Raw genomic sequence first — 17,980 nt, forward strand, 5'->3', positions numbered from 1 at the left:
GGAACACGCCTCTGCTTGCCAGGAGAGAGGAGCCAAGCACGCTTCCCCAGCTCCCTCTCCCAAGATTTACAGTGCCGGTGGCTGGATGCCGAGTTCCCTCGTTTGTGCAACAATGCGGGACGAGCCTGGAGCTGCTGCGGGGAGAGGGGAGCGATGGGGAGTGCTGTGAAGGCGCAGGAGAGTGCAGGTCTCCTGGCGGGGTTATTCGGGAGCTGGGGCTGCGCTCTGTGTGTGTGGGGGGTTGTTTGAACACATTGGCTGTGCTCGAGGAATGAGCGAGGGCGGCAGCACAGCCAACCCCTTCCCTCCCGAGCACCTGGGTCACAGGATCCCACAATGGTTTGGGTTGGAAGGGACCTCAGAGCCCACCCAGTGCCACCCCTGCCATGGCAGGGACACCTCCCACTGCCCCAGGTGCTCCCAGCCCCAGTGTCCAGCCTGGCCTTGGGCACTGCCAGGAATCCAGGGGCAGCCCCAGCTGCTCTAGGCACCTGTGCCAGGGCCTGCCCTCCCTCACAGGGAACAATTTCTGCCCAGTATCCCACCTAACCCTTCCCTCTGGCAGTGGGAGCCATTCCCTATGTCCTGTCCCTCCATCCCTTGTCCCCAGTCCCTCTCCAGCTCTCCCAGAGCCCCTTTAGATACTGGAAGGGCTCTGAGCTCTCTCTGGAGCATTCTCCAGGCAGGACAGCCCTAACTCTGAGTGTTCTCCAGAGCTGTGAAAAATCGCACCCTCTGTTTAGTGAAAAGTTTCTCAGTTTTGCCCAATTTGGCTCTCGAGTGCTAACAAAGGTCGACTCCAAGTGCTGAATCCCTTCAGCTCAGCCAGACGCTCGTTCCCCAAACCCTGTGCCACGGATCCCGTCCGGGGCTGCACAACCCCCCAGGGCCGGGCGAGGGGACCCCGATGTGCAGAGCTCTGTCCCCCCGGGCCCGGCCGGTCCTGCCCGCACCGCCCGGGGCTGCCGCGCCCACGGGGGGGGCTCGGAGAGCGGGGCACGGCAACTCCCCCCGCCCCGCTGCAGGGCCGCCTGGCAGAGGGGGCTCGGGAGAACGGGCTGCTCGTCTCCTGCCCCCTCAATCCCCTCGCTGTGGGGCAGGAGCCGCGTCCCGGGAAGGCAGCGGCTGCCGGGGGAGGCGGCGGGGCCGGGGCCGGGCGCTGCCCCGTTTATAGGAGGGCGGCGGGCGGCGGCTGAGCCCTCCCCGAGCCGCAGACGCAAACGGGGCGGTGGCCCCGGTTAAAGGGGAAACTTGACAGCGCCGCCGCCCGCTCCGCTCCGCGCCCGCTCCGCCGCCGCCAGCGCGCTCCGCTCCGCCGCGATGTGAGTACGGAGCGCCGGGGAACCGCCGCAGCCGGGAACTCGGGCTGGGGAGACCCGCCGGGGGCCGCAGCCGAGGGGTGGGGGGAGCAGCACCCCCGCTGTGGGGACTCTCCAAGGGAGAGAGGGGGTCAGGGCAGCCCCCTCCCCTCTCCACAGAGGGGGAGACGGGCTAGGGAAGGTCCCCCCCAGCTCGGGAGAGGGTCCAGGAGAGCCTCTGCCGGGGGAGCCGAGGGGAGATGGGCTGAGGGCAGCCCCGGAGAAGAGGGGCCCTGGTAGCCCAGTGCGCTGGAAGGGGCAGGGGCTGACGCCCCCTGCTCCCCGCCCCCTGCCCTCTCTCCGGGGGTCGCCAGGGCAGATGAGCCCGGTAAAATTCCCCCTGGGCTGGGGGCCGGCAGAATCACCCACACTGCTCCCATGGGTGGGTGGGCAAGGCACCCCCGCCCCCCTTTGCCCCGGAGCGGAGCGGGGCAGCCCCTCGGGTGTGATGAGCCGAGCCCGAGCCCTCCCGCCGGGCGGGGCCGGGAGCGCGTTCCCTTGGGAGAGGGGCAGCGGTGCCCTCTCGGGGAGAGGGGCCGGGGGAGCCCCTTGGGGACCGCCCCCCTTTGAAGGTCCCCGGGGAGGGGACTGGGAGGAGCCCCCTGGGTGGCACAGGGAGAGAACACTCGGGGAAAGGTCTCGGGGGACCCCCGGGGGATATCGGGGAGCGGGCAGAGCGCTCGGACCCCTCTCCGTCGGCGGGGCCCGCGGAGAGAACCCGAGCGCCAGGAACTGCCCCAGCAGCATCCCCCGCGCCGGGCGGGGCAGAGCGGAGCGTTCCTACTGTCCTCCGGACAGACGCACGGACAGACAGACACACGCACTCAGCATCACCCCTGTCCCGCTGCAGCTCTGCCCTCCACCGCCGCCAAGATGCTGCTGCTGCTGCTGGGGATCATCGTGCTGCACGTCACCGTGCTGGTGCTGCTCTTCGTGTCCACCATCGTCAGTGTGAGTACGGACCCCCGCCCCGGGCTCCCGGCCCCCACGGCCGCGGCGTGGCAGGAGCAGGACGGGTTGTTTCTGTTTGTGGCTGGTTCTACAGCCCGGCTGTTAGCAGGAAGCCTTTACTGGCTGGGTGCTGGTCTCAGTAACGGTGGGATTTGGGGATTTGGGGGTCTGTGCTCTCAGGGGAAGCTGGTGGGACGCTTGGCTGTGTTCTGTGGTGGTGCTCAGGGCATCCACGTTGGTACAGAGACACAAAGGCTGTTGGAAACCATCTCCTCATCCTCCCCAGGCTGCTTCACATCGAGGAGCAGCCTCGGAGCACCCCAAATCCCCTCCTTTGGGGTTATGCTGCTCTCTCCTTTCATGAGGGAGCTCCACCTGCTACTGAGCTCCAGGACCCTAGCAGGCAGGCCGAGCAGAGCCCCTGCACGGGGCTGGCTGGGCACTGACTCCCCCTGCCCAGCTCTCCTCCTCTGGGACTGGGAATAAGGCACTGCCTCTTTTTCCTAACCCAGCTTCCAAGGCTGGATCTGTGTGAGTAGCGGCAGCACCGAGGGCTGGATGCAGCACCGAGGCTTCCCAGCACTGTCCCGGGCTGCAGCCCAGCGAACACGTCAGCTGCTCGGGAGAGGCCGCAGTTGGCTTTTGGGCAGTTCTGTGGAGCTGGTGGCTTCCAAGCTTGCTTCACCAGGGGCTTCTTTCCCGGTTTTTTTTTTTTTTTTTTTTTTCTTTTTTTTTTTCTTTTTGTGGTAACAGTCACGGAAAACGTTACAAAAATCTTCCGAGCCGTTAGGAATCACGTGGAAGCATTCAAATATCCCGGCCAGGCAGCGGGCGAGGCCCGGGGAGGGAAGCGCGGCCCCGCGGGACTCGCTCCGCGCTCAGAGCGCATAAAGAGCTTCTGTTCCTGCGCCGCGGGGCTAAAGCGGCTAAAAGCAAATACCGGCACTGACTTTCCAAACCCCTCTCGACGGAAAAGCCTGTCCCTGGGAGCGCCTGGCGGGCGGGCCGGCGCGGGCTGCGGCTGCTCGGTGCCGGAGCCCGGGGGGACACGGCCGGGGGGGCTCTCCTGCTCACGGGCTGTGTCTGTCCCGCAGCAATGGCTGGTGAACGGCGAGTACGCGGCAGACCTGTGGCAGAACTGCACCTCCGGCAGCCCCTTCCAGTGCGTGGCATCCTCCTCCAACGGTGAGTGCTCCCCGGGATCGGGGCTGTGCCCTGGGATCAGAGCTGTCCTCTGGAATTAGGGCTGTGCCCCCATGGGTCAGGGCTGTGCCCCCATGGGTCAGGGCTGTGCCCCTGGGATCGGGGCTGTGTCCCCGGGATCGGGGCTGTGCCCTGGGATCAGAGCTGTCCTCTGGAATTAGGGCTGTGCTCCCATGGGTCAGGGCTGTGTCCCCGGGATCGGGGCTGTGCCCTGGGATCGGGGCTGTAGTCCCTGGATCGGGGCTGCTCCCATGGATCGGTGCTGTCCTCTGGGATCGGGGCTGCTCCCATGGGTCGGGCCTGCTCCCTCTGCCGCTTTCGTTCTCCCCCTGGCACCTATGGAATCAAGAGGGATTTGCCACCCGGGTTGTTTGGGCTTCCTCCTCGGATTTTCCTTTCCCCATCCCCTTGCCTGCCGTGCTCTGTTGTGTCCCGGTGTGGGGACACGGGGCTGGCCCGGCAGGGGGGGATTGCTCCCGGTCCCCTCCCAGTCCCTGAAGCTGTGACGGGGCTTAGGACCAGGACTAGACCCGCTGGCCACGGCTCTGCCGCGGGCTGAGGGGCAGCCCCTGGCAGCCAGGGCAGGGTGGCACGCTCAGCTGCCCTGGCGTGTGCCCTTTTGGGGGTCTCCTGTTATTAGCACGTTTATCTTCTGGAATTCACAAACACAAGGTGTTCCTTCCTGTGACAGGCCACTGGGCCCTGTCACCCTGCTGGAGGCTCTGGGGCTCTTTTTGGAGCAGCTCCCTCTTGCTCTGCTCGTGAGGGTTTTGAAGGATGCACACGGGGCCCTGAGCACACCCCTGTCCCCTACCTGGAGACCTGTCCTGGTTTTGCGCCGGCACAGGCTGGGGTTTGGGCACAGCCCTGGCCCTGGGCTGGGCTCTGGGGGCTGTGGGGGCTGTGCCCTGCATGCCCTGCCCCTGCACGGCCACCGCGGGGCCCAGCTGGGTGAAGGCTGATGTCTCACTGGGTGACATCACCCCTGAACAGTTTGCTGAGGTCAGCAGGGGAGGACAGTGCTGAGACACGCAGTTCCCAGGGTGACCAGTGGCATCAGGGACACCAAATCCATGTCAGAGATTTGGGCGAGCCCGTGCCTCAGTTTCCCTGGAAGATAGAGCTAATGCCAGTGGTGCTGGGGCCAACATTTGTTTTGTTAGCCTGGCTTGTGCTTTCCTGGGACACGGGCACACCGTGCCGGGGCAGGAGCACAGTGATGCCGTGCGGGCCTGGGGAGGGGGCACGGCCACACGGGGAGCATTCCGTGCTCCCGGAGGGTCCCTCGGTGCCGGGAGGCTGTGACAGGGTTTTTGGAGACTCCCATCAGAGCCCCCGTCCTTGGGAGCGCACCTCTCGTGTTACCCCGTGGGGAGGCCATGCCCTGCCGTGTCCCCACGCTGTGGCCGCTGTCCCCAGCCCTGTTTCCCTGGCGCTCCCAGCCCAGCGCAGGTCTCTGCTGACGCCTGCTGGTGTCGGGACCAGCGGGAGCGGCTGGCTCGCGTCCCGGGCGCGGAGCCCGGGGCTGGGGGCTCTTTCAGCCGGGGGCTCTTGCAGATGGGGGCTCTTACAGATGGGGGCTCTTGCAGCCGGGGGCTCTTGCAGCGTCGGCAGCCCCGTTCCAGCGCCAGTCATGCGAGCTGCGAAACTGCTGAGCCCCCGACTGGCATGAAAGGCAGCGCTTGCGCCCGGCAGCCCCGCAGCCTCTAAAGCCTCCCCAAATCTCTGGCTTTTCAAGCCCGCCCCGCTGGTTCTGGATGTTTACAGGACGCTCTGCCGGGGCTGGCAGGGCTGAGGGGGCCCTGTCCCAACGGGGCTTGGGTGGTTTCTGCACACCCGGCGGTGCTGCCGCGGGCTGGGAATGTCCTCTGCCCGTTCCCAGAGTCTCTGCAGCCTTTCCAGCGCTGATTTTTCATCACTAAAGGGACGATAGCCGCGCTGATCCTGTTAAATGCAGCTGAGTTGGGGTGACAGCCCTGACGCAGTGGCAGGTGAGGCGGGATGAGTCCATCTGTAACGTCCCTTCCGACCCAAACCAGTCTGGGATTCCGGGATAAAGTGCCCCAGTGAGCTGCTCTGTGAGCAGAAGTTCACTGTGCTCTCTGACAGCTCTCACTTACCCAAAGGCTCTGCTCTGGCACCAGGACCAGGGGGTTTTGCTTGGACAAAGCTTGTGCCCCATTCCCCTGCAGCCAGGGTGTGGGAGCAGTGCTGCTGAGGTCCTGCCTTCATCCTGTGGGACCCTGGATGCAGGCTCCAGAGCCCACCGCTGCTCTAGGAACATGAGATCAAAGGATATTTCCTGGGCTTATGTAGGGCCTTTCAGGTCTGTTAGTAAAAACAACAAGGATGCCACGTGGTCTCCTTTCCAGCAGGTCCTCCCTCCCTGTCCCTGCTGCAGGAGCTGCTGTCAGCCACGCTCTGGAGCAGCACTGAGGTCACAGGGCAAGGACACTGTGGCAGAGCCCCCTGCGAGGCTCCTTCCTCATCCTCACCCCCTCTCCTAGGAATCTGCTTATTTTCAAAATTAGGAACCATCCCATACAAATACCACAAGCCATCCTTGGTGACAGCTCTCAGAAGAGAGGCTGTGAGCTCCAGAGAGCCATAAGAATTCATTTCCCTGTGCCCAGGATGGTAATGAATGGTTAATCCTGGAGGGCCAAGGTGCTCTGGGGAACAGCAAGGAATCCTCCTTGGGAATTTTGGCACAACTTCCAGTCTTCACATGGAGGGCAGGTTTTGCTCTGGCCATCATGGTGGCCTCTGAGGTGTGGTTATTTCTTCTCTTTTCAGAAGGCAGTGGGACTCAGTGAGTGGAATTTGGGAATTAGACGGTGCAGGGTCACCTGTGCTCACCACGGGTGGGGATTTTGGGGGGTGGTGATGCTGTGGTGCCCCCTTGGTCTCAGCTGAGCCTCCCCTGTCCTGTCACACCTTTCCTTAGTGACCCTGCTGTGGATGCCAGCAGGACTTGCTCTGGTTTGCCCTGGGCAGGCTCAGGGCTGTGCTCCTCACCCTGCAGAGCCTCCTGGGGATGGAGCAGCGCCAGGGCTGGGCACACAGCACTTCAGCAGCCCCTGGGCACGGCGGGGGGTGGGCTGAGCTCCCAGCTCCCTGGCAGAGTGCGCGGGCTGGGCCATCCCAGCCGGAGCCGCGGGCGCGTTCCCGCTCCCTCCCGTGCACAACGCCCGCTCGTCGCTTTGATTTTTGCATCTGCTGTTAGATAATGCTTTTTTTTTTTTTTTCTTCAAGAGGCCGAGAACTATGGAAAAAATGTTGCAATCTTTGCTTGGTTTGCGCTGTCAGACATTCCTGGAAAGGACTTATCTGAGGAATTCGGCCCGGAGTGCGGCCTGTGGGTCGGCAGGGCCGCGTGCCAGCCAGGCCCGGCAAGTGCTCTGCAGGAGATCCCAGCCCAGACCTCCAGGCTGCCATGCTTTTTCCTCCAAAAATGGCCTTTTCTTCCCTCAGCTGGACGCTCTGTGCAGGAAGGAAGACTTTTCTGCCGCGTTCTGATCTGGTTGTGGTGGGAGTGCTGGAAGGGGGCCGTCCATGGGGATCCCCCACCCTTCTGCAGCAGCAGGAGATGTTTCTCCTCTTGGCTTCTCACAGCTTCTCCCGTGGCTGGCTCGTCCACAGGCAGGCTGCTGGTTTGGGGCTGTGTTAAAGGGAAAAGGAACCCCTACACCTTGGGAAGTGCCGGATCACTGAGTGCCAGGGCGCTGTGGTGCCCACGCTGCTTTGCTGATGTGGTGGCCACAAGCAAAGCCCAGCTGGCTGCCCAGAGCAGATTTCATTAACGTTGTTAATAATGGGTGATACTGCCTAAACTCGGGCAGGGCTGAACCCCCTCTGCCAGTCTGGGGGACTGAAACTCATCCCTTGGTGTTCTGGAATCACCTGAGGGGCATCCATAGGATCCCAGATGGTTTGGGTTGGGAGGGAGCTGAAATATCAGCCAGATCCACCCCTGCCATGGCAGGGACACCTCCCACTGTCCAAGGTGCTCCAGCCCCAGTGTCCAGCCTGGCCTTGGGCACTGCCAGGGATCCAGGGCAGCCACAGCTGCTCTGGGCACCCTGTGCCAGGGCCTCACCTCCTTCTGGGTAAAGAATTTACTCCTAAAATATAAAAATCTCCTATTCCAAGGGAATATTTTATATTTCAGATGAGTTTGTCCCATAACTTTCTTGCCTTCAATAGGAAAGGGATTTCCTCTGCTTAAAACCAATTTTTTATTGTTGCTTGCTCTTCTTAGGAAGAGCATCTGATAAGGAGAGGTTGGGAGCTGGTGCTGTTTTTTTCTCAGCTGCTCCAGATGTCTTTGGCTCCCATTTTTTCTGTGGGAGGGGGGCTCAGACAGCCTTCCCTGCCAAATTTGTGTTCTGGCCCACAGAGGAATGGGAGAAGAAGGCAGCATGTGGCCAAAGGATGACTGTCAAACCAGAAGAAAGGCTGGGGGTGTCCCCTGCAGAATGTGCTGCTGGAAAAGCCTTCAACCTTCATTTTTTGGCCTTGGTGAGCCCCTGGGATGTCCCTGTGGGCTCAGGCTGAGTGACCTGCCCCAGGCCCGTGGGCCAAGGCACACTGCTGCCCACTCCTGCTGCCTGGACTGGCCATCCCTGGAGCTTGGAGGATCTGGGCACGGAGCGATGGATCTGCCCCTCAGCACAGGCAGGCAGGAGGTCAGAGCCGCCACAAGGAGGGAAAGGAGCTGCCTTGGGCTTTGTGGAGCTGTTGGAAGGAGTTTTTCGTGGTGCCAGCAGCTTTCTGCTGCCCCAGCTGCCTCGGGAGTGCCTCTGCAGGATGTGAGCTGCCGTGGGATGTCGGAGCGTGGCAGCTCTGGGGAGCTCTGCACGGCCTGGCCCCGTGGACTTCTTGGATGGAGCTTCAAGGACAAGGAGAGGGAGGAGAGCCGAGAGGAAAGGAGGAGAGGAGAAGATTTGAGAGGTTTGAGGGGTTCATCTCCGTCTGAAGGAGCTCAGGAGAGGAGCAGGAGGCCTTGGAGGACTTGGGACGCTGTGTTCAGTCCCTGCCTCCCTGCAGCCCCAGGGCTCCCTCCTGCTCACCCTCCACCAACAGCCTGGGAGCTCTTTAGAGCCCCCTTTGCCCCTGGGATTTCCAGGAATCCCGGATCCAGCACAGCGGGGTGGCTCCCAGGGCATGGAGGTGGGAGCACTGGAAGGGAGCAGCGGGAATGTCTGGCAGGGCCACAGCAGGACAAGGCTGCCCTGGATGGGATTGCCCTGGAGCTTCCTGGGGACAGCGCCATGCCCGGCTGGGCACACTGGAGGAGAGGTCCTGCAGGGCAGGAGAGGGGTCCCAGCAGGAAAACTGTCCCCTGCAGGGCAGGAGAGCTGTCCCTGGAGGACAGGAGAGCTGTCCCTGCAGAAGTGTCCCCAGCAGGACAGGAGAGCTGTCCCTGGAGGACAGGAGAGTTGTCTCTGAAGGAGAGGTGTCCCCAGCAGGGCAGGAGAGCTATCCCTGCAGAACATGAGAATTGTCCCAGCAGGACAGGAGAAGTGTCCCCAGCTGGACAGGAGAGCTGTCCCTGCAGAAGTGTCCCCAGCAGGACAGGAGAGCTGTCCCTGGAGGAGAGCTGTCCCTGCAGCCCTGGGTGGAGGGGCAGGGCAGGGCAGGGCAGCCCCACAGGCGCTGGAGCTTTTTTCAGGCAGCCCAGACTGCTGAGCTGGTGTTGCTGCTTCTCCAGTTCACCCTTTCCCAAGCCTCTTGGGGGTGTTTGAATATCAAAACCATTGCAAGTCCCAGCCTTCTGCTGCAACCTGGCCTCTTCAGAGGGGAGGATGTGAGCTGGGCTCAGGATCTTGGTCCAGCTGTGACACCTGAGAGTGTGCCCTGGAGAAACTCTGCTCAGAAAACCTGGCTTTTCCTGGGCTGGTGCATTTGCACCTGTGCTGTTCCTGACCCTGCTGAGATTTAATTTGCAGCATGGGAGCAGCAGCTTTTACAGCTGGGGATGTGAATTTCCCTCCCTCCAGCTTCGGCTGTGTTGTGCGCTACAGTTACCTCCTTAATGGATGTTTTCTTCCCCAGAAGTGGTTGCTTTTGAAATGTACAGAGTGTACACACTTGGCAAAGGGAAAACTCCATCTGCAGCACATTCCCATCAGCTGCAGACCCCAGCACAGAGGGGTTTTTAATGCCCAGCTCTCATTTAGGGAGCTCTTACAGCAGTGGATCAGCTGAGTGCTCCAATAAGTGTCTTCAGTGTGCACTTTGTTTTTCCTCCTTGGCTGGGGCCAAAGAGGGCGTGGGGGGTGTGAATTAAACCCTGGGGGCAATGCCTGTCCTTCGAGGCCTCTGCTCCTGGCCAAGGGCACGTTTCCCCTGCCCTGTCAGTGCTGTCAGGGCACAGAACCTCCCTGCAAGCAGGGCTGGGGCTCTGCTGCCAGGGGCTGGGCTGGCTGCTGTCTCTCTGGGAGACTCAGCTGCAATTCCTGCTCTGGGTTCCTTTCTTTCCTGCTGGATTTTAGGGCAGTGAAACATGGTCTTTATCTTGCCAGGGCTGAAGTCTTCTCCCTGCTGTTGTAAGTGGTGCTGTGAGCACATCAGGGCCTGCAGAACTTAAAGGAAAATTCAAATTTGTTTTGTAAGAACGTCTTGCTTTGTGTCTGGCTGCTGACAGGGCTGTAAGCCACGGGGTCTGCTCCGGAAGCGGCGTGCAGGGTGTTATCTGTCCTTTCCACGCTGCTTCCTTTCCTCCTTCCTCCTGAAGAACAAAGATATAAACACAGAGCTGAAGAGATACAGGGGAAAAATGGGATAACCAGCCTGCTGCCCAGGGGAAACCACAAATAACAGCCTGGGAGTAAACAGTGCTGACAGCTCAGCTGCAGCTCTGGGAAACTTGCTGTGTTTGGGATCCCGAGGGCTGGACGTGGCACCAACAGCAAAGAGTTAAAGGCAAGTGGGGCTGAACAGGTAGAAACCCTACCTGCAGTACTAGGGGTGTTTTTAAATGTATTACAGGCAATTAGCTGTCCTAATCCAGCTGGAGTCTGTGGGCAGCTGCTGTGGAGTTCATGGAGCTCTGGAACTCGCTCTCAGCCCTGGGCTGGGATCCTGCCCTTTGTTTTCACAAAGGAGGACAGCAAAAGTCAGCACAGGCTGGATGTGAGCTCAGAGCTCTGGCCTGTGGGATCATCTCCTGATTTCCCTGCTCCCAGGCTGGCTGCCCGAGCCCTCTGGCCACGGTGGGCTCCCCCCTCACGCTGCCTTTCTGTGCCTCTGACACGGCTCTTTATTACAATGGGATTTGCAAAGCCCCTGTAAATCATTTGCATTCAGAACCAAAAACCGGGCAGGGGAGGCGGATGCAATTAAAGGGCAGCTCAGCTTTCCGTCTAGACAGCCCTCTCCTAAAATAACCAGCAGTGGGAGCATCCACCTCGCAGCAGAAAGGCTCCTCTCGGCCGGATCCCGTGGCCTTTGCATCACAAAGGGCTTGGCTTTCTGGTCCTTGGCTTTCTGGTCCTTGGCTTTCTGGTCCTTGGCTTTCTGGTCCCTGCAGGGCTTGGCTCCGACTCAGCCGTGCCCGGAGCTGGGAAGGGGCGAGAGGAGAGCTCAGCTTCCCGAGCCGGGAGGGGATGGGATGGGAGCCCTGTGTGTGCTGAGGGATGGAGGGAGGTCAGCTCAGCACTGCACATCCTCCAGCCACCTGGAGGTGGGATCTGAGCAAGGATTTAGGATGATGTTGGTGGTGCTGGAGCTGCCTCATCCCATTCCCAGAGCTGAAGGGGCAGGTGGGGCTGAGGCAGGGGGGTTTCCCTGCCCGGCTGCCTGAGATGGGGGAATTCCACTGGACATTGTGGGTGCTCATTGCAGTGAAATCCACCCTGGGATTTCCTGCAAGCAGCAGCCACTGCACAGGGCCGGGTGCCCTGGAGTGAGGGAAGGGCAGCAGCTGGAAGTGGGAGCTGTGACAGGGAGGGGAAGGACCAGGCTGGCTGTGAGGAGCAGGAGCTGCTCCGGGTGCTTCCAGAGCTTTGGGAGCAGGGACTGTGTCTGCTCCTTTGCCTGAACATCCCGAGACAAGAGGCGGAGGCCAGGGGTAGAAATCCTGCTCCAAAGGCAGACACAGACGTGCCTGGGTGGCACGGGATGTTCCTGCAGCCGTGGGTTTGCTGGCAGTGCCACGGGTCACCACTGCTACCCCCGCTGAAGGCTGGCTGTGCCTCACCCTCAGGCCAAACCCCCTCCCCAAAGGGGGCTCACAGGGATTCAGGGGGGACATGGGGTCACTTCTGTGGGGCGGACCTTGCCCTGGGCAGCCCCAATGGCCCCGTGTGCTGCTCCCAGGTCGGAGGTGGCTGAGCTGAAGGGCAGCTTTGTTTGGAAGCTTTGTTTGGAAGTTTTTCCACTTCAGCCATTTGCTGCAGGGAGCCTATTCCACAGGCAGAGGACTGAAATTGGTGGGAGTAAAAGTGTGGCAGGAACATGGGGCTGAGTCTGAGGCTTCAGTGCTGCCCCATCTAATCTGGGGATCCAGCCCCAAGCAGGGTTTTTCTGCCTTTCACTGGGTGGCTTGTGCCTCAGTTTACCTGCACTGAGTCTTGCATTTTGATTTCAAACCTTCCCAGGGAAGGGGAAGGCAGAGGTATCTGTGAGCACTGCCTCTCTCTGCCAAGCTGCAGCAGCTCACGGCATGGAGCTGCATTTTGCTTGTTTATTTATATTTTTGTTACATGGGGTTTACACACCCACTAAGCCTGGAAATAGCTGAGCAGTGACTCACACGGGCTGGTTTAACTGGTCTGCTCTGGGACACAGCTGTGCTTGGCAGCTGGGGAGGACTTCCAAAGGGCTCAGCTCCACAGGGGCAGAGGGTGTTCTGCTTCCCGTGTGTTTACTTGCCCTCGGAGCTCGGCCAGCGCGTGTGCCAGAGCTTGGTGCTCGTGGCTTTGGTTTTTGCAGCCCAGCCCAGCAGCCAGGGCTGGGCTCTGGTGTGCCAGAGCTTGGTGCTCGTGGCTTTGGGGTTTGCAGCACAGCCCAGCAGCCAGGGCTGGGCTCTGGTGTGCCAGAGCTTGGTGCTCGTGGCTTTGGTGTTTGCAGCACAGCCCAGCAGCCAGGGCCGGCACCGAGCTGGGGGAAAGGCTCTGTCTGCCCTTTGCAGGTCAGGGTTTTGTCTCTGCTCTGCTTTGTGGCAAACGCTCCCGAGGCAGTGCCCAGGCCTGTGATCCGTGGCATTCCAGCAGCTGATCCGTGAAATCCCGGAGCAGCGTGCCCGTGCTGGGGGTCTCAGAGCTGGGGCACAGCCCCCAGCTGCCCCCAAAACCCGCGGGAGCCAGGCTGGGCTGGTGGCAAGGCCACGGGCACAGCAGGGGCTGCACGTGCCCGCGCTGAGGTGTCTGTGTGTCCGTCTGTCCCCAGAATGGCTGCAGTCTGTCCAGGCCATGATGATCCTCTCCGTCATCTTCAGCGTGCTGTCGCTGTTCCTGTTCTTCTGCCAGCTCTTCACGCTCACCAAGGGCGGCCGCTTCTACATCACCGGAGTGTTCCAGATCCTGGCGGGTGAGGAGCTGGGGGTGGCACTGCCACCTGCCTCTGGCACCAGTGCCACCGCGGGCAGGGGGGCCTGGAGCGGGGAACAGCTCCTGGGGCACCTCGGGAAGGGAAGGGAAGGGAAGGGAAGGGAAGGGAAGGGAAGGGGATGAATAGTTTGGGGGTGTTGAGGATGGGATCCTGGGATGGGCCGTTGTGCCTCCAGGCTCTTGTGCCCTTGCACAGGGAAGGTGCAGGAGGGTTTCTGCCCCAGCCAGGGGGGCTCTGGAGGGACAGGGTGCCAGAGCACTGGGGCACAGCTGGGGCAGTAGATCACAGGGGTGCTGGAAGGAGAGCTCTGCCTGCTCCCCAGGCTGGGATGTTGGGTGTCCAGGGTGGCTCTGCTGGCTCTGGGAGCCTTCAGCAGGCTGGGTGAGGCTTCCACAGCTGCTGGTGGGGTGGGGAAAGTTGTGACAATCCTGTTTTGGCAAAAGAGGGCTCGGTGATTATTTATAAACTTGCCATGAGGGGGCCGGTGCTTTCCCCATGAGCACAGAGCCCTGGAGCTGCAGGGTGAGCTCTGACTTGGACTGTCAGCTGCTATTTTTAACTCTTTGAGAACTCAGGGCTGGAAAGGAGCCAGAGATCACGTCCTAGGCTGCAGTTCACCAGGTTCTGATGTGGTAAAGCCACTGGCTCTGTTTATGTTTCCATGTATAAAACCAGCGGAGAGGATTTTCAAGAGTTCAAGCTAAAAAATGTAATGGTGCTTCGAGGTCCTGGCTGCCTTAGGACAGAGTGTCTGGGCAGGAGACTGATTCTTTCCTGGAGCTTCAGAAGTTAAACTAGAACCACCCGAGGTCCTGCTATTTTATCAGCGGAAAAACTCATTCACTGAGCTTAGACTTTAAACTTTCTGGGCATGCTCTAAGCAACTGGCCTTCCCAAACCCTGGCACAATCCAGAGCTGAGCTTTATTGGCATGAATTCCGTGATGAGTGGATCTGCTTGGCCACAGTGCTGAGTTCAGATCAGTTCACCATCTCTGGAAAAAGAGATGCATGGAAACCCCTTAGAGCCACGGAGCCAAGGAGGGAAAATGGGCATTAATAATGCAATTACCTGCAATTAGCTCTGTGAGAGCTTCTCTAATAGACCTGGCAGCAGAAGGCTTCTCTCTCCTGAGTGGTGCTGGTGAGCCCTCACTGTCAGAGGCGGAGAGCAGGCGGTTGCAAGGCTCCCGAAGGCAGGCCCTGCAGGGGTGGTGGGTGCATTACTGCTTGCAGCTGGCTGCAGCTGGGCCTCCCTGCCCAGAGCAGGGCAGGTGCCCCAGAAGAGCAGTCACAGCCATCACCTCTGGCCAGCCAAGGCCCTGGGCAGACAATGGCCGCTGTATGTGGCGCTCTGGAGGTGAGCGGGTGGCCACACGCCCGTGCCCTGTGCCCCAGACAATGGCTGTGCTCTCTGTGCCTGCCCGGGCAGTGGGAGTTGGATCCCGTGCTTGCAGAATGGAAACGGCTCCAGCGGCGCCTTCACGAAGTGAATTCCCACTTGTGCACTTTCCCTGAACAAAGGAGCAGTGTCAAGTGGAATTACAGCTCAAATATCACCGTGCTGAAATGTAGGTGGTCCTGAGGGCCGGGCAGGGGATTTGGAACTCGGCTCCAACAACAGCCCCACGGCTGGATAATGGAACTACAGGGATTGACTCAAAGAGCTTGTTTGGGGCGGGAATAGAGGCGGCTTTGTGTGAGCTCCGGGCGGTGCCCACCCCTGATGGGGTGTTGGCAACAACGCTTCAACGCTGCCCACCGGGGCTGGGCACCCCGGGGACCCCCACGGGCCCTGGCTGGGCAGGAGGGATGAGCCATGGGCACAGAAGGGTCTGCAGGGAGCAGGGTTTCAAGGAGCAGGGTTTGTGGGGAGCAGGGTTTTCAGGGAACAGGGTTTTCAGGGAACAGGGTTTTTGGGGAACAGGGTTTGTGGGGACCAGGGTTTTCAGGGAACAGGGTTTGCTGGGAATGGGGTTTGCAGTTGAGCTCCTGGTGCAGCTGTGAAGGATGGGGGATCACAGCCAGAGCATCCTGAGGCCCAGCTGGGTTTGTGGTTTTTATCACCTAGAGAGGTGGTACAGAGTCCTGGCTTGGAAGGCCCAGCTCTGTGTCTGCCCTCCTGCAGCACTGCAGGGACGTGGCTCAGGCCAGGGTTTCACCAGGGGAGCGGGGTTGGTCTGGAGCAGCATCCCTGGTCTGCCTGAGGGATGGCTTAGCCCAGGTGATGCTCCAGATTTGTCTGCTCCAGAGCCCCTGGCTTTGCTTGCTGAGCATGGCAGAGACATCGCAGCACCCGCTCCCCAAACTCCCAGGGACAGGGGGATCCAGGGGGACAGAGCAAAGCCAGCTCCCGTGCTGCTGCTGGCTGCTGTCCTGTGTTGACTGTCCCCGTGCCATCGCTGACTGTCCCCTGTGCCATCACTCACTGTCCCCGTGCCATCGCTGACTGTCCCCTGTGCCGTCACTGACTGTCCCTGTGCCATCACTGACTGTCCTCCTGACATCACTGACTGTCTCTATACTGTCACTGACTGTCCCTGTGCTGTCACTGAGTGTCCCCTGTGCCATCGCTGACTGTCCCCATGCCATCGCTGACTGTCTCCATGCCGTCACTGAGTGTCCCTGTGCCATCACTGACTGTCCCCGTGCCGTCACTGAGTGTCCCCTGTGCTCCCCCGCAGGGCTGTGTGTGATGAGTGGCGCTGCCATCTTCACAGTGAGGCACACGGACTGGCACCAAGCCTCGGAAAACACCTCCTACGGCTTCGCCTACATCCTGGCGTGGCTGGCCTTCCCCCTGGCCCTGGCCAGCGGCATCGTCTACGTCATCCTGCGGAAGCGCGAGTGACGCCGCGGGACGCGCCCCGCGTGACCGGGGCACTCGCGACGTCCCCGCAGCAGACGGAGGCGGGGGAGCATAGACGAGAAAACGGAAAAGAAAATTAACCAAAAAACCAAAAAGCCAAAAAAAAAAAAAAAAAGGAATAAACCCTCCCATCCAAACCAAACCCAACCGACCCCCCAGAGGAAACACTCAAAGGGTTCCTTGTTAATTGAAGATGTATATAGTATCTATGGTTTAAAAAACCTATTTATAACACTTTTTACATATATGTACATAGTCTTGTTTGCTTCTGTTGACCATGCGCTGTTTTAAAGCCTAAAGCAAGTGCCTAAGGACCTCTCACTCCTAACAGTGTAACAAGAGCGCAGTGATTTTTCTCTCGTGCAAAATCCTCTTTGAGCTGAACTCTCCTGCCCTGTCCCAGCCCGTCAGAGCCCCCAGCTCCGGTTTTGGGCTGGCGTGGATCAGCCACGCCTGGTTCTGCAGCCGGAGGGCTGGGCCCTGCTCCTGCCACACGCTGTGATCCACAGGGCATGTCCAGATCTGACGGGAGACGCTTCCAAAAGGTTTGAAGGATTTCGGAGCAAAGGCTTTGATTGCCCCAAGTGCCTAAATGACTTATGTGCCTAAGTCCCACTGCCTTGCCGCCACACCCGCTGGGAATTTGGGCTTTTAAATCACTTAGGCCGAGCTGCAATCCAGCCCGGGCCGTCCTCCCTCGCTCGGCTGCCGGGGCTGGGCTGCGCCGAGCTCTGGGAGCTGCTGCTCCCAGCCTGGAACGTGCTCTGCCCTTGCCATGGAGCTAAACTGCCCCGAGAAGGCAGCCAGCCCAGTCTGTCCCTGAAATCCAATACCAGATGTATGAAATGGTGCTATCTATTTACCATTCCTTGCCCCGCTACGCCATTTAACCTTAGTCACTGGAAATTCAGTTAACGACCTTGAGGTAAACAACCAAGCTAGAAATGAGAAATAATTCTGTGTAATATAAATGAGCTATAACTGCTTTTGTACTTAGATTTGCTCTTACTATTATTTTTAATAAAGCATTTATAACCAAGATTCCTTTTTCCCCTCCGTGGTGCAGAGGATCAGAAGCAGCTCTGGCTGGAGCCCGTGGGGCTCTGGCACAGGAGCGAGATGTGAGTCCTCTGTCTGTCAGCAACGAGTCTGGCCATGAATGGAACAGGCACCAGCACAGACCCCGGGCTGCCTCTGAGGACTCCAGACACTGTTGCTTTTTTGATTAATCTTAGGTTTTTTTGGGGTTTTTCCTTTTTTTTTTTTTTTTTTTCTCTTTGCTTTTCTGATTTTATACCGACTGTGTGGACTAAGAGGCAATGAAATAAAAGTCAGAATAACTCAGGTGCTTCTGCTTGTTGGGGTTTTGGGGGTTTAGAGGTGAACTCTGCTCCACCAGCCTGCTTGCACAGCCATCCCATGGCAGCATGGAATCACAGAGTGATTTGTGTTGGAAGGGACCTCGAAGCCCATCCTGTTTCCCTGGCTGTCCACCTGGGCTGCAAACACAGCTCAGCTCGGTGGGGACAGGAGCTGCTGGGTGACCCCTGCACCAGGGTGCTCTGGCACCCCCTTTGCCCCTTTCCCCCGTTATCCCCCCATTATTCCCCCCATTATCCCCCCCGTTATCCCTCATTATTTCCCTATTATTCCCCCCGTTTTTTCCCTGTAATTTCCCTGTTATCCCCCGTTATTCTCCCTGTTATTTCCCGTTATTTCTCCATTATTTCCCTGTTATTTCCCTCGTTATTTTCCCGTTATTTTCCCATTAATCCCTTCGTTATTTGCCCATTATTCCCCCGTTATTTCCCTGTTATTCCCCGTTATTATTCCCCCATTGTTCCCCCATTATTGCCCCCGTTATTCTCCCGTTATTCCCCATTATTCCCCCCGTTATTCCCCAGCCCGTTCCCGTCGGTCCCGGCCGAGCGCGGAGCGCGGGCGCCCTCCGGTGGCTGCGGGGGGAGCGGCGGCCGCGGGACCCCGAACCCCGCCTCACAGGGATGTGGCACCGCCAGCCCAGTTTGGGGTTCATCCCCTCCCCA

General features: G+C 59.9%; 1 protein-coding gene across 2 annotated transcripts; it reads left to right on the forward strand.

Moving 5' to 3' along the window:
* Positions 1–1,276: 1,276 nt before the first annotated feature.
* On the forward strand, positions 1,277–17,279 carry PMP22 (peripheral myelin protein 22). 2 transcript variants are annotated; one of them, XM_041409281.1, is made up of 5 exons: positions 1,277–1,322; positions 2,209–2,309; positions 3,404–3,494; positions 12,906–13,046; positions 15,751–17,279. In XM_041409281.1, exons 2-5 carry the CDS (start codon positions 2,232–2,234, stop codon positions 15,915–15,917), a joined length of 477 nt encoding a protein of 158 aa, XP_041265215.1. In that variant the 5' UTR covers positions 1,277–1,322; positions 2,209–2,231; the 3' UTR covers positions 15,918–17,279. The 2 variants fall into 2 exon arrangements, with proteins under 2 accessions (XP_041265215.1, XP_041265214.1); XM_041409280.1 differs by lacking the exons at positions 1,277–1,322; positions 2,209–2,309; positions 3,404–3,494 and adding an exon at positions 7,913–8,465.
* The last annotated feature ends 701 nt before the right edge of the window (positions 17,280–17,980 follow it).

This window comes from Onychostruthus taczanowskii, unplaced genomic scaffold (genome assembly GCF_017590055.1).
Source record: "Onychostruthus taczanowskii isolate IOZ18803 unplaced genomic scaffold, ASM1759005v1 scaffold30, whole genome shotgun sequence".
Lineage (NCBI taxonomy): Eukaryota > Metazoa > Chordata > Aves > Passeriformes > Passeridae > Onychostruthus > Onychostruthus taczanowskii.

Bases quoted from the DNA above. Each gene is read 5' to 3' on its own strand.
- PMP22 (XM_041409280.1), top strand. From the start codon at position 7,916: ATGGGAGAAGAAGGCAGCATGTGGCCAAAGGATGACTGTCAAACCAGA. The intron at 8,466-12,905 runs GTTTGAGGGGTT...GTCTGTCCCCAG, and splicing joins GAGAGGAGAAGATTTGAGAG to AATGGCTGCAGTCTGTCCAG. The intron at 13,047-15,750 runs GTGAGGAGCTGG...GCTCCCCCGCAG, and splicing joins AGTGTTCCAGATCCTGGCGG to GGCTGTGTGTGATGAGTGGC.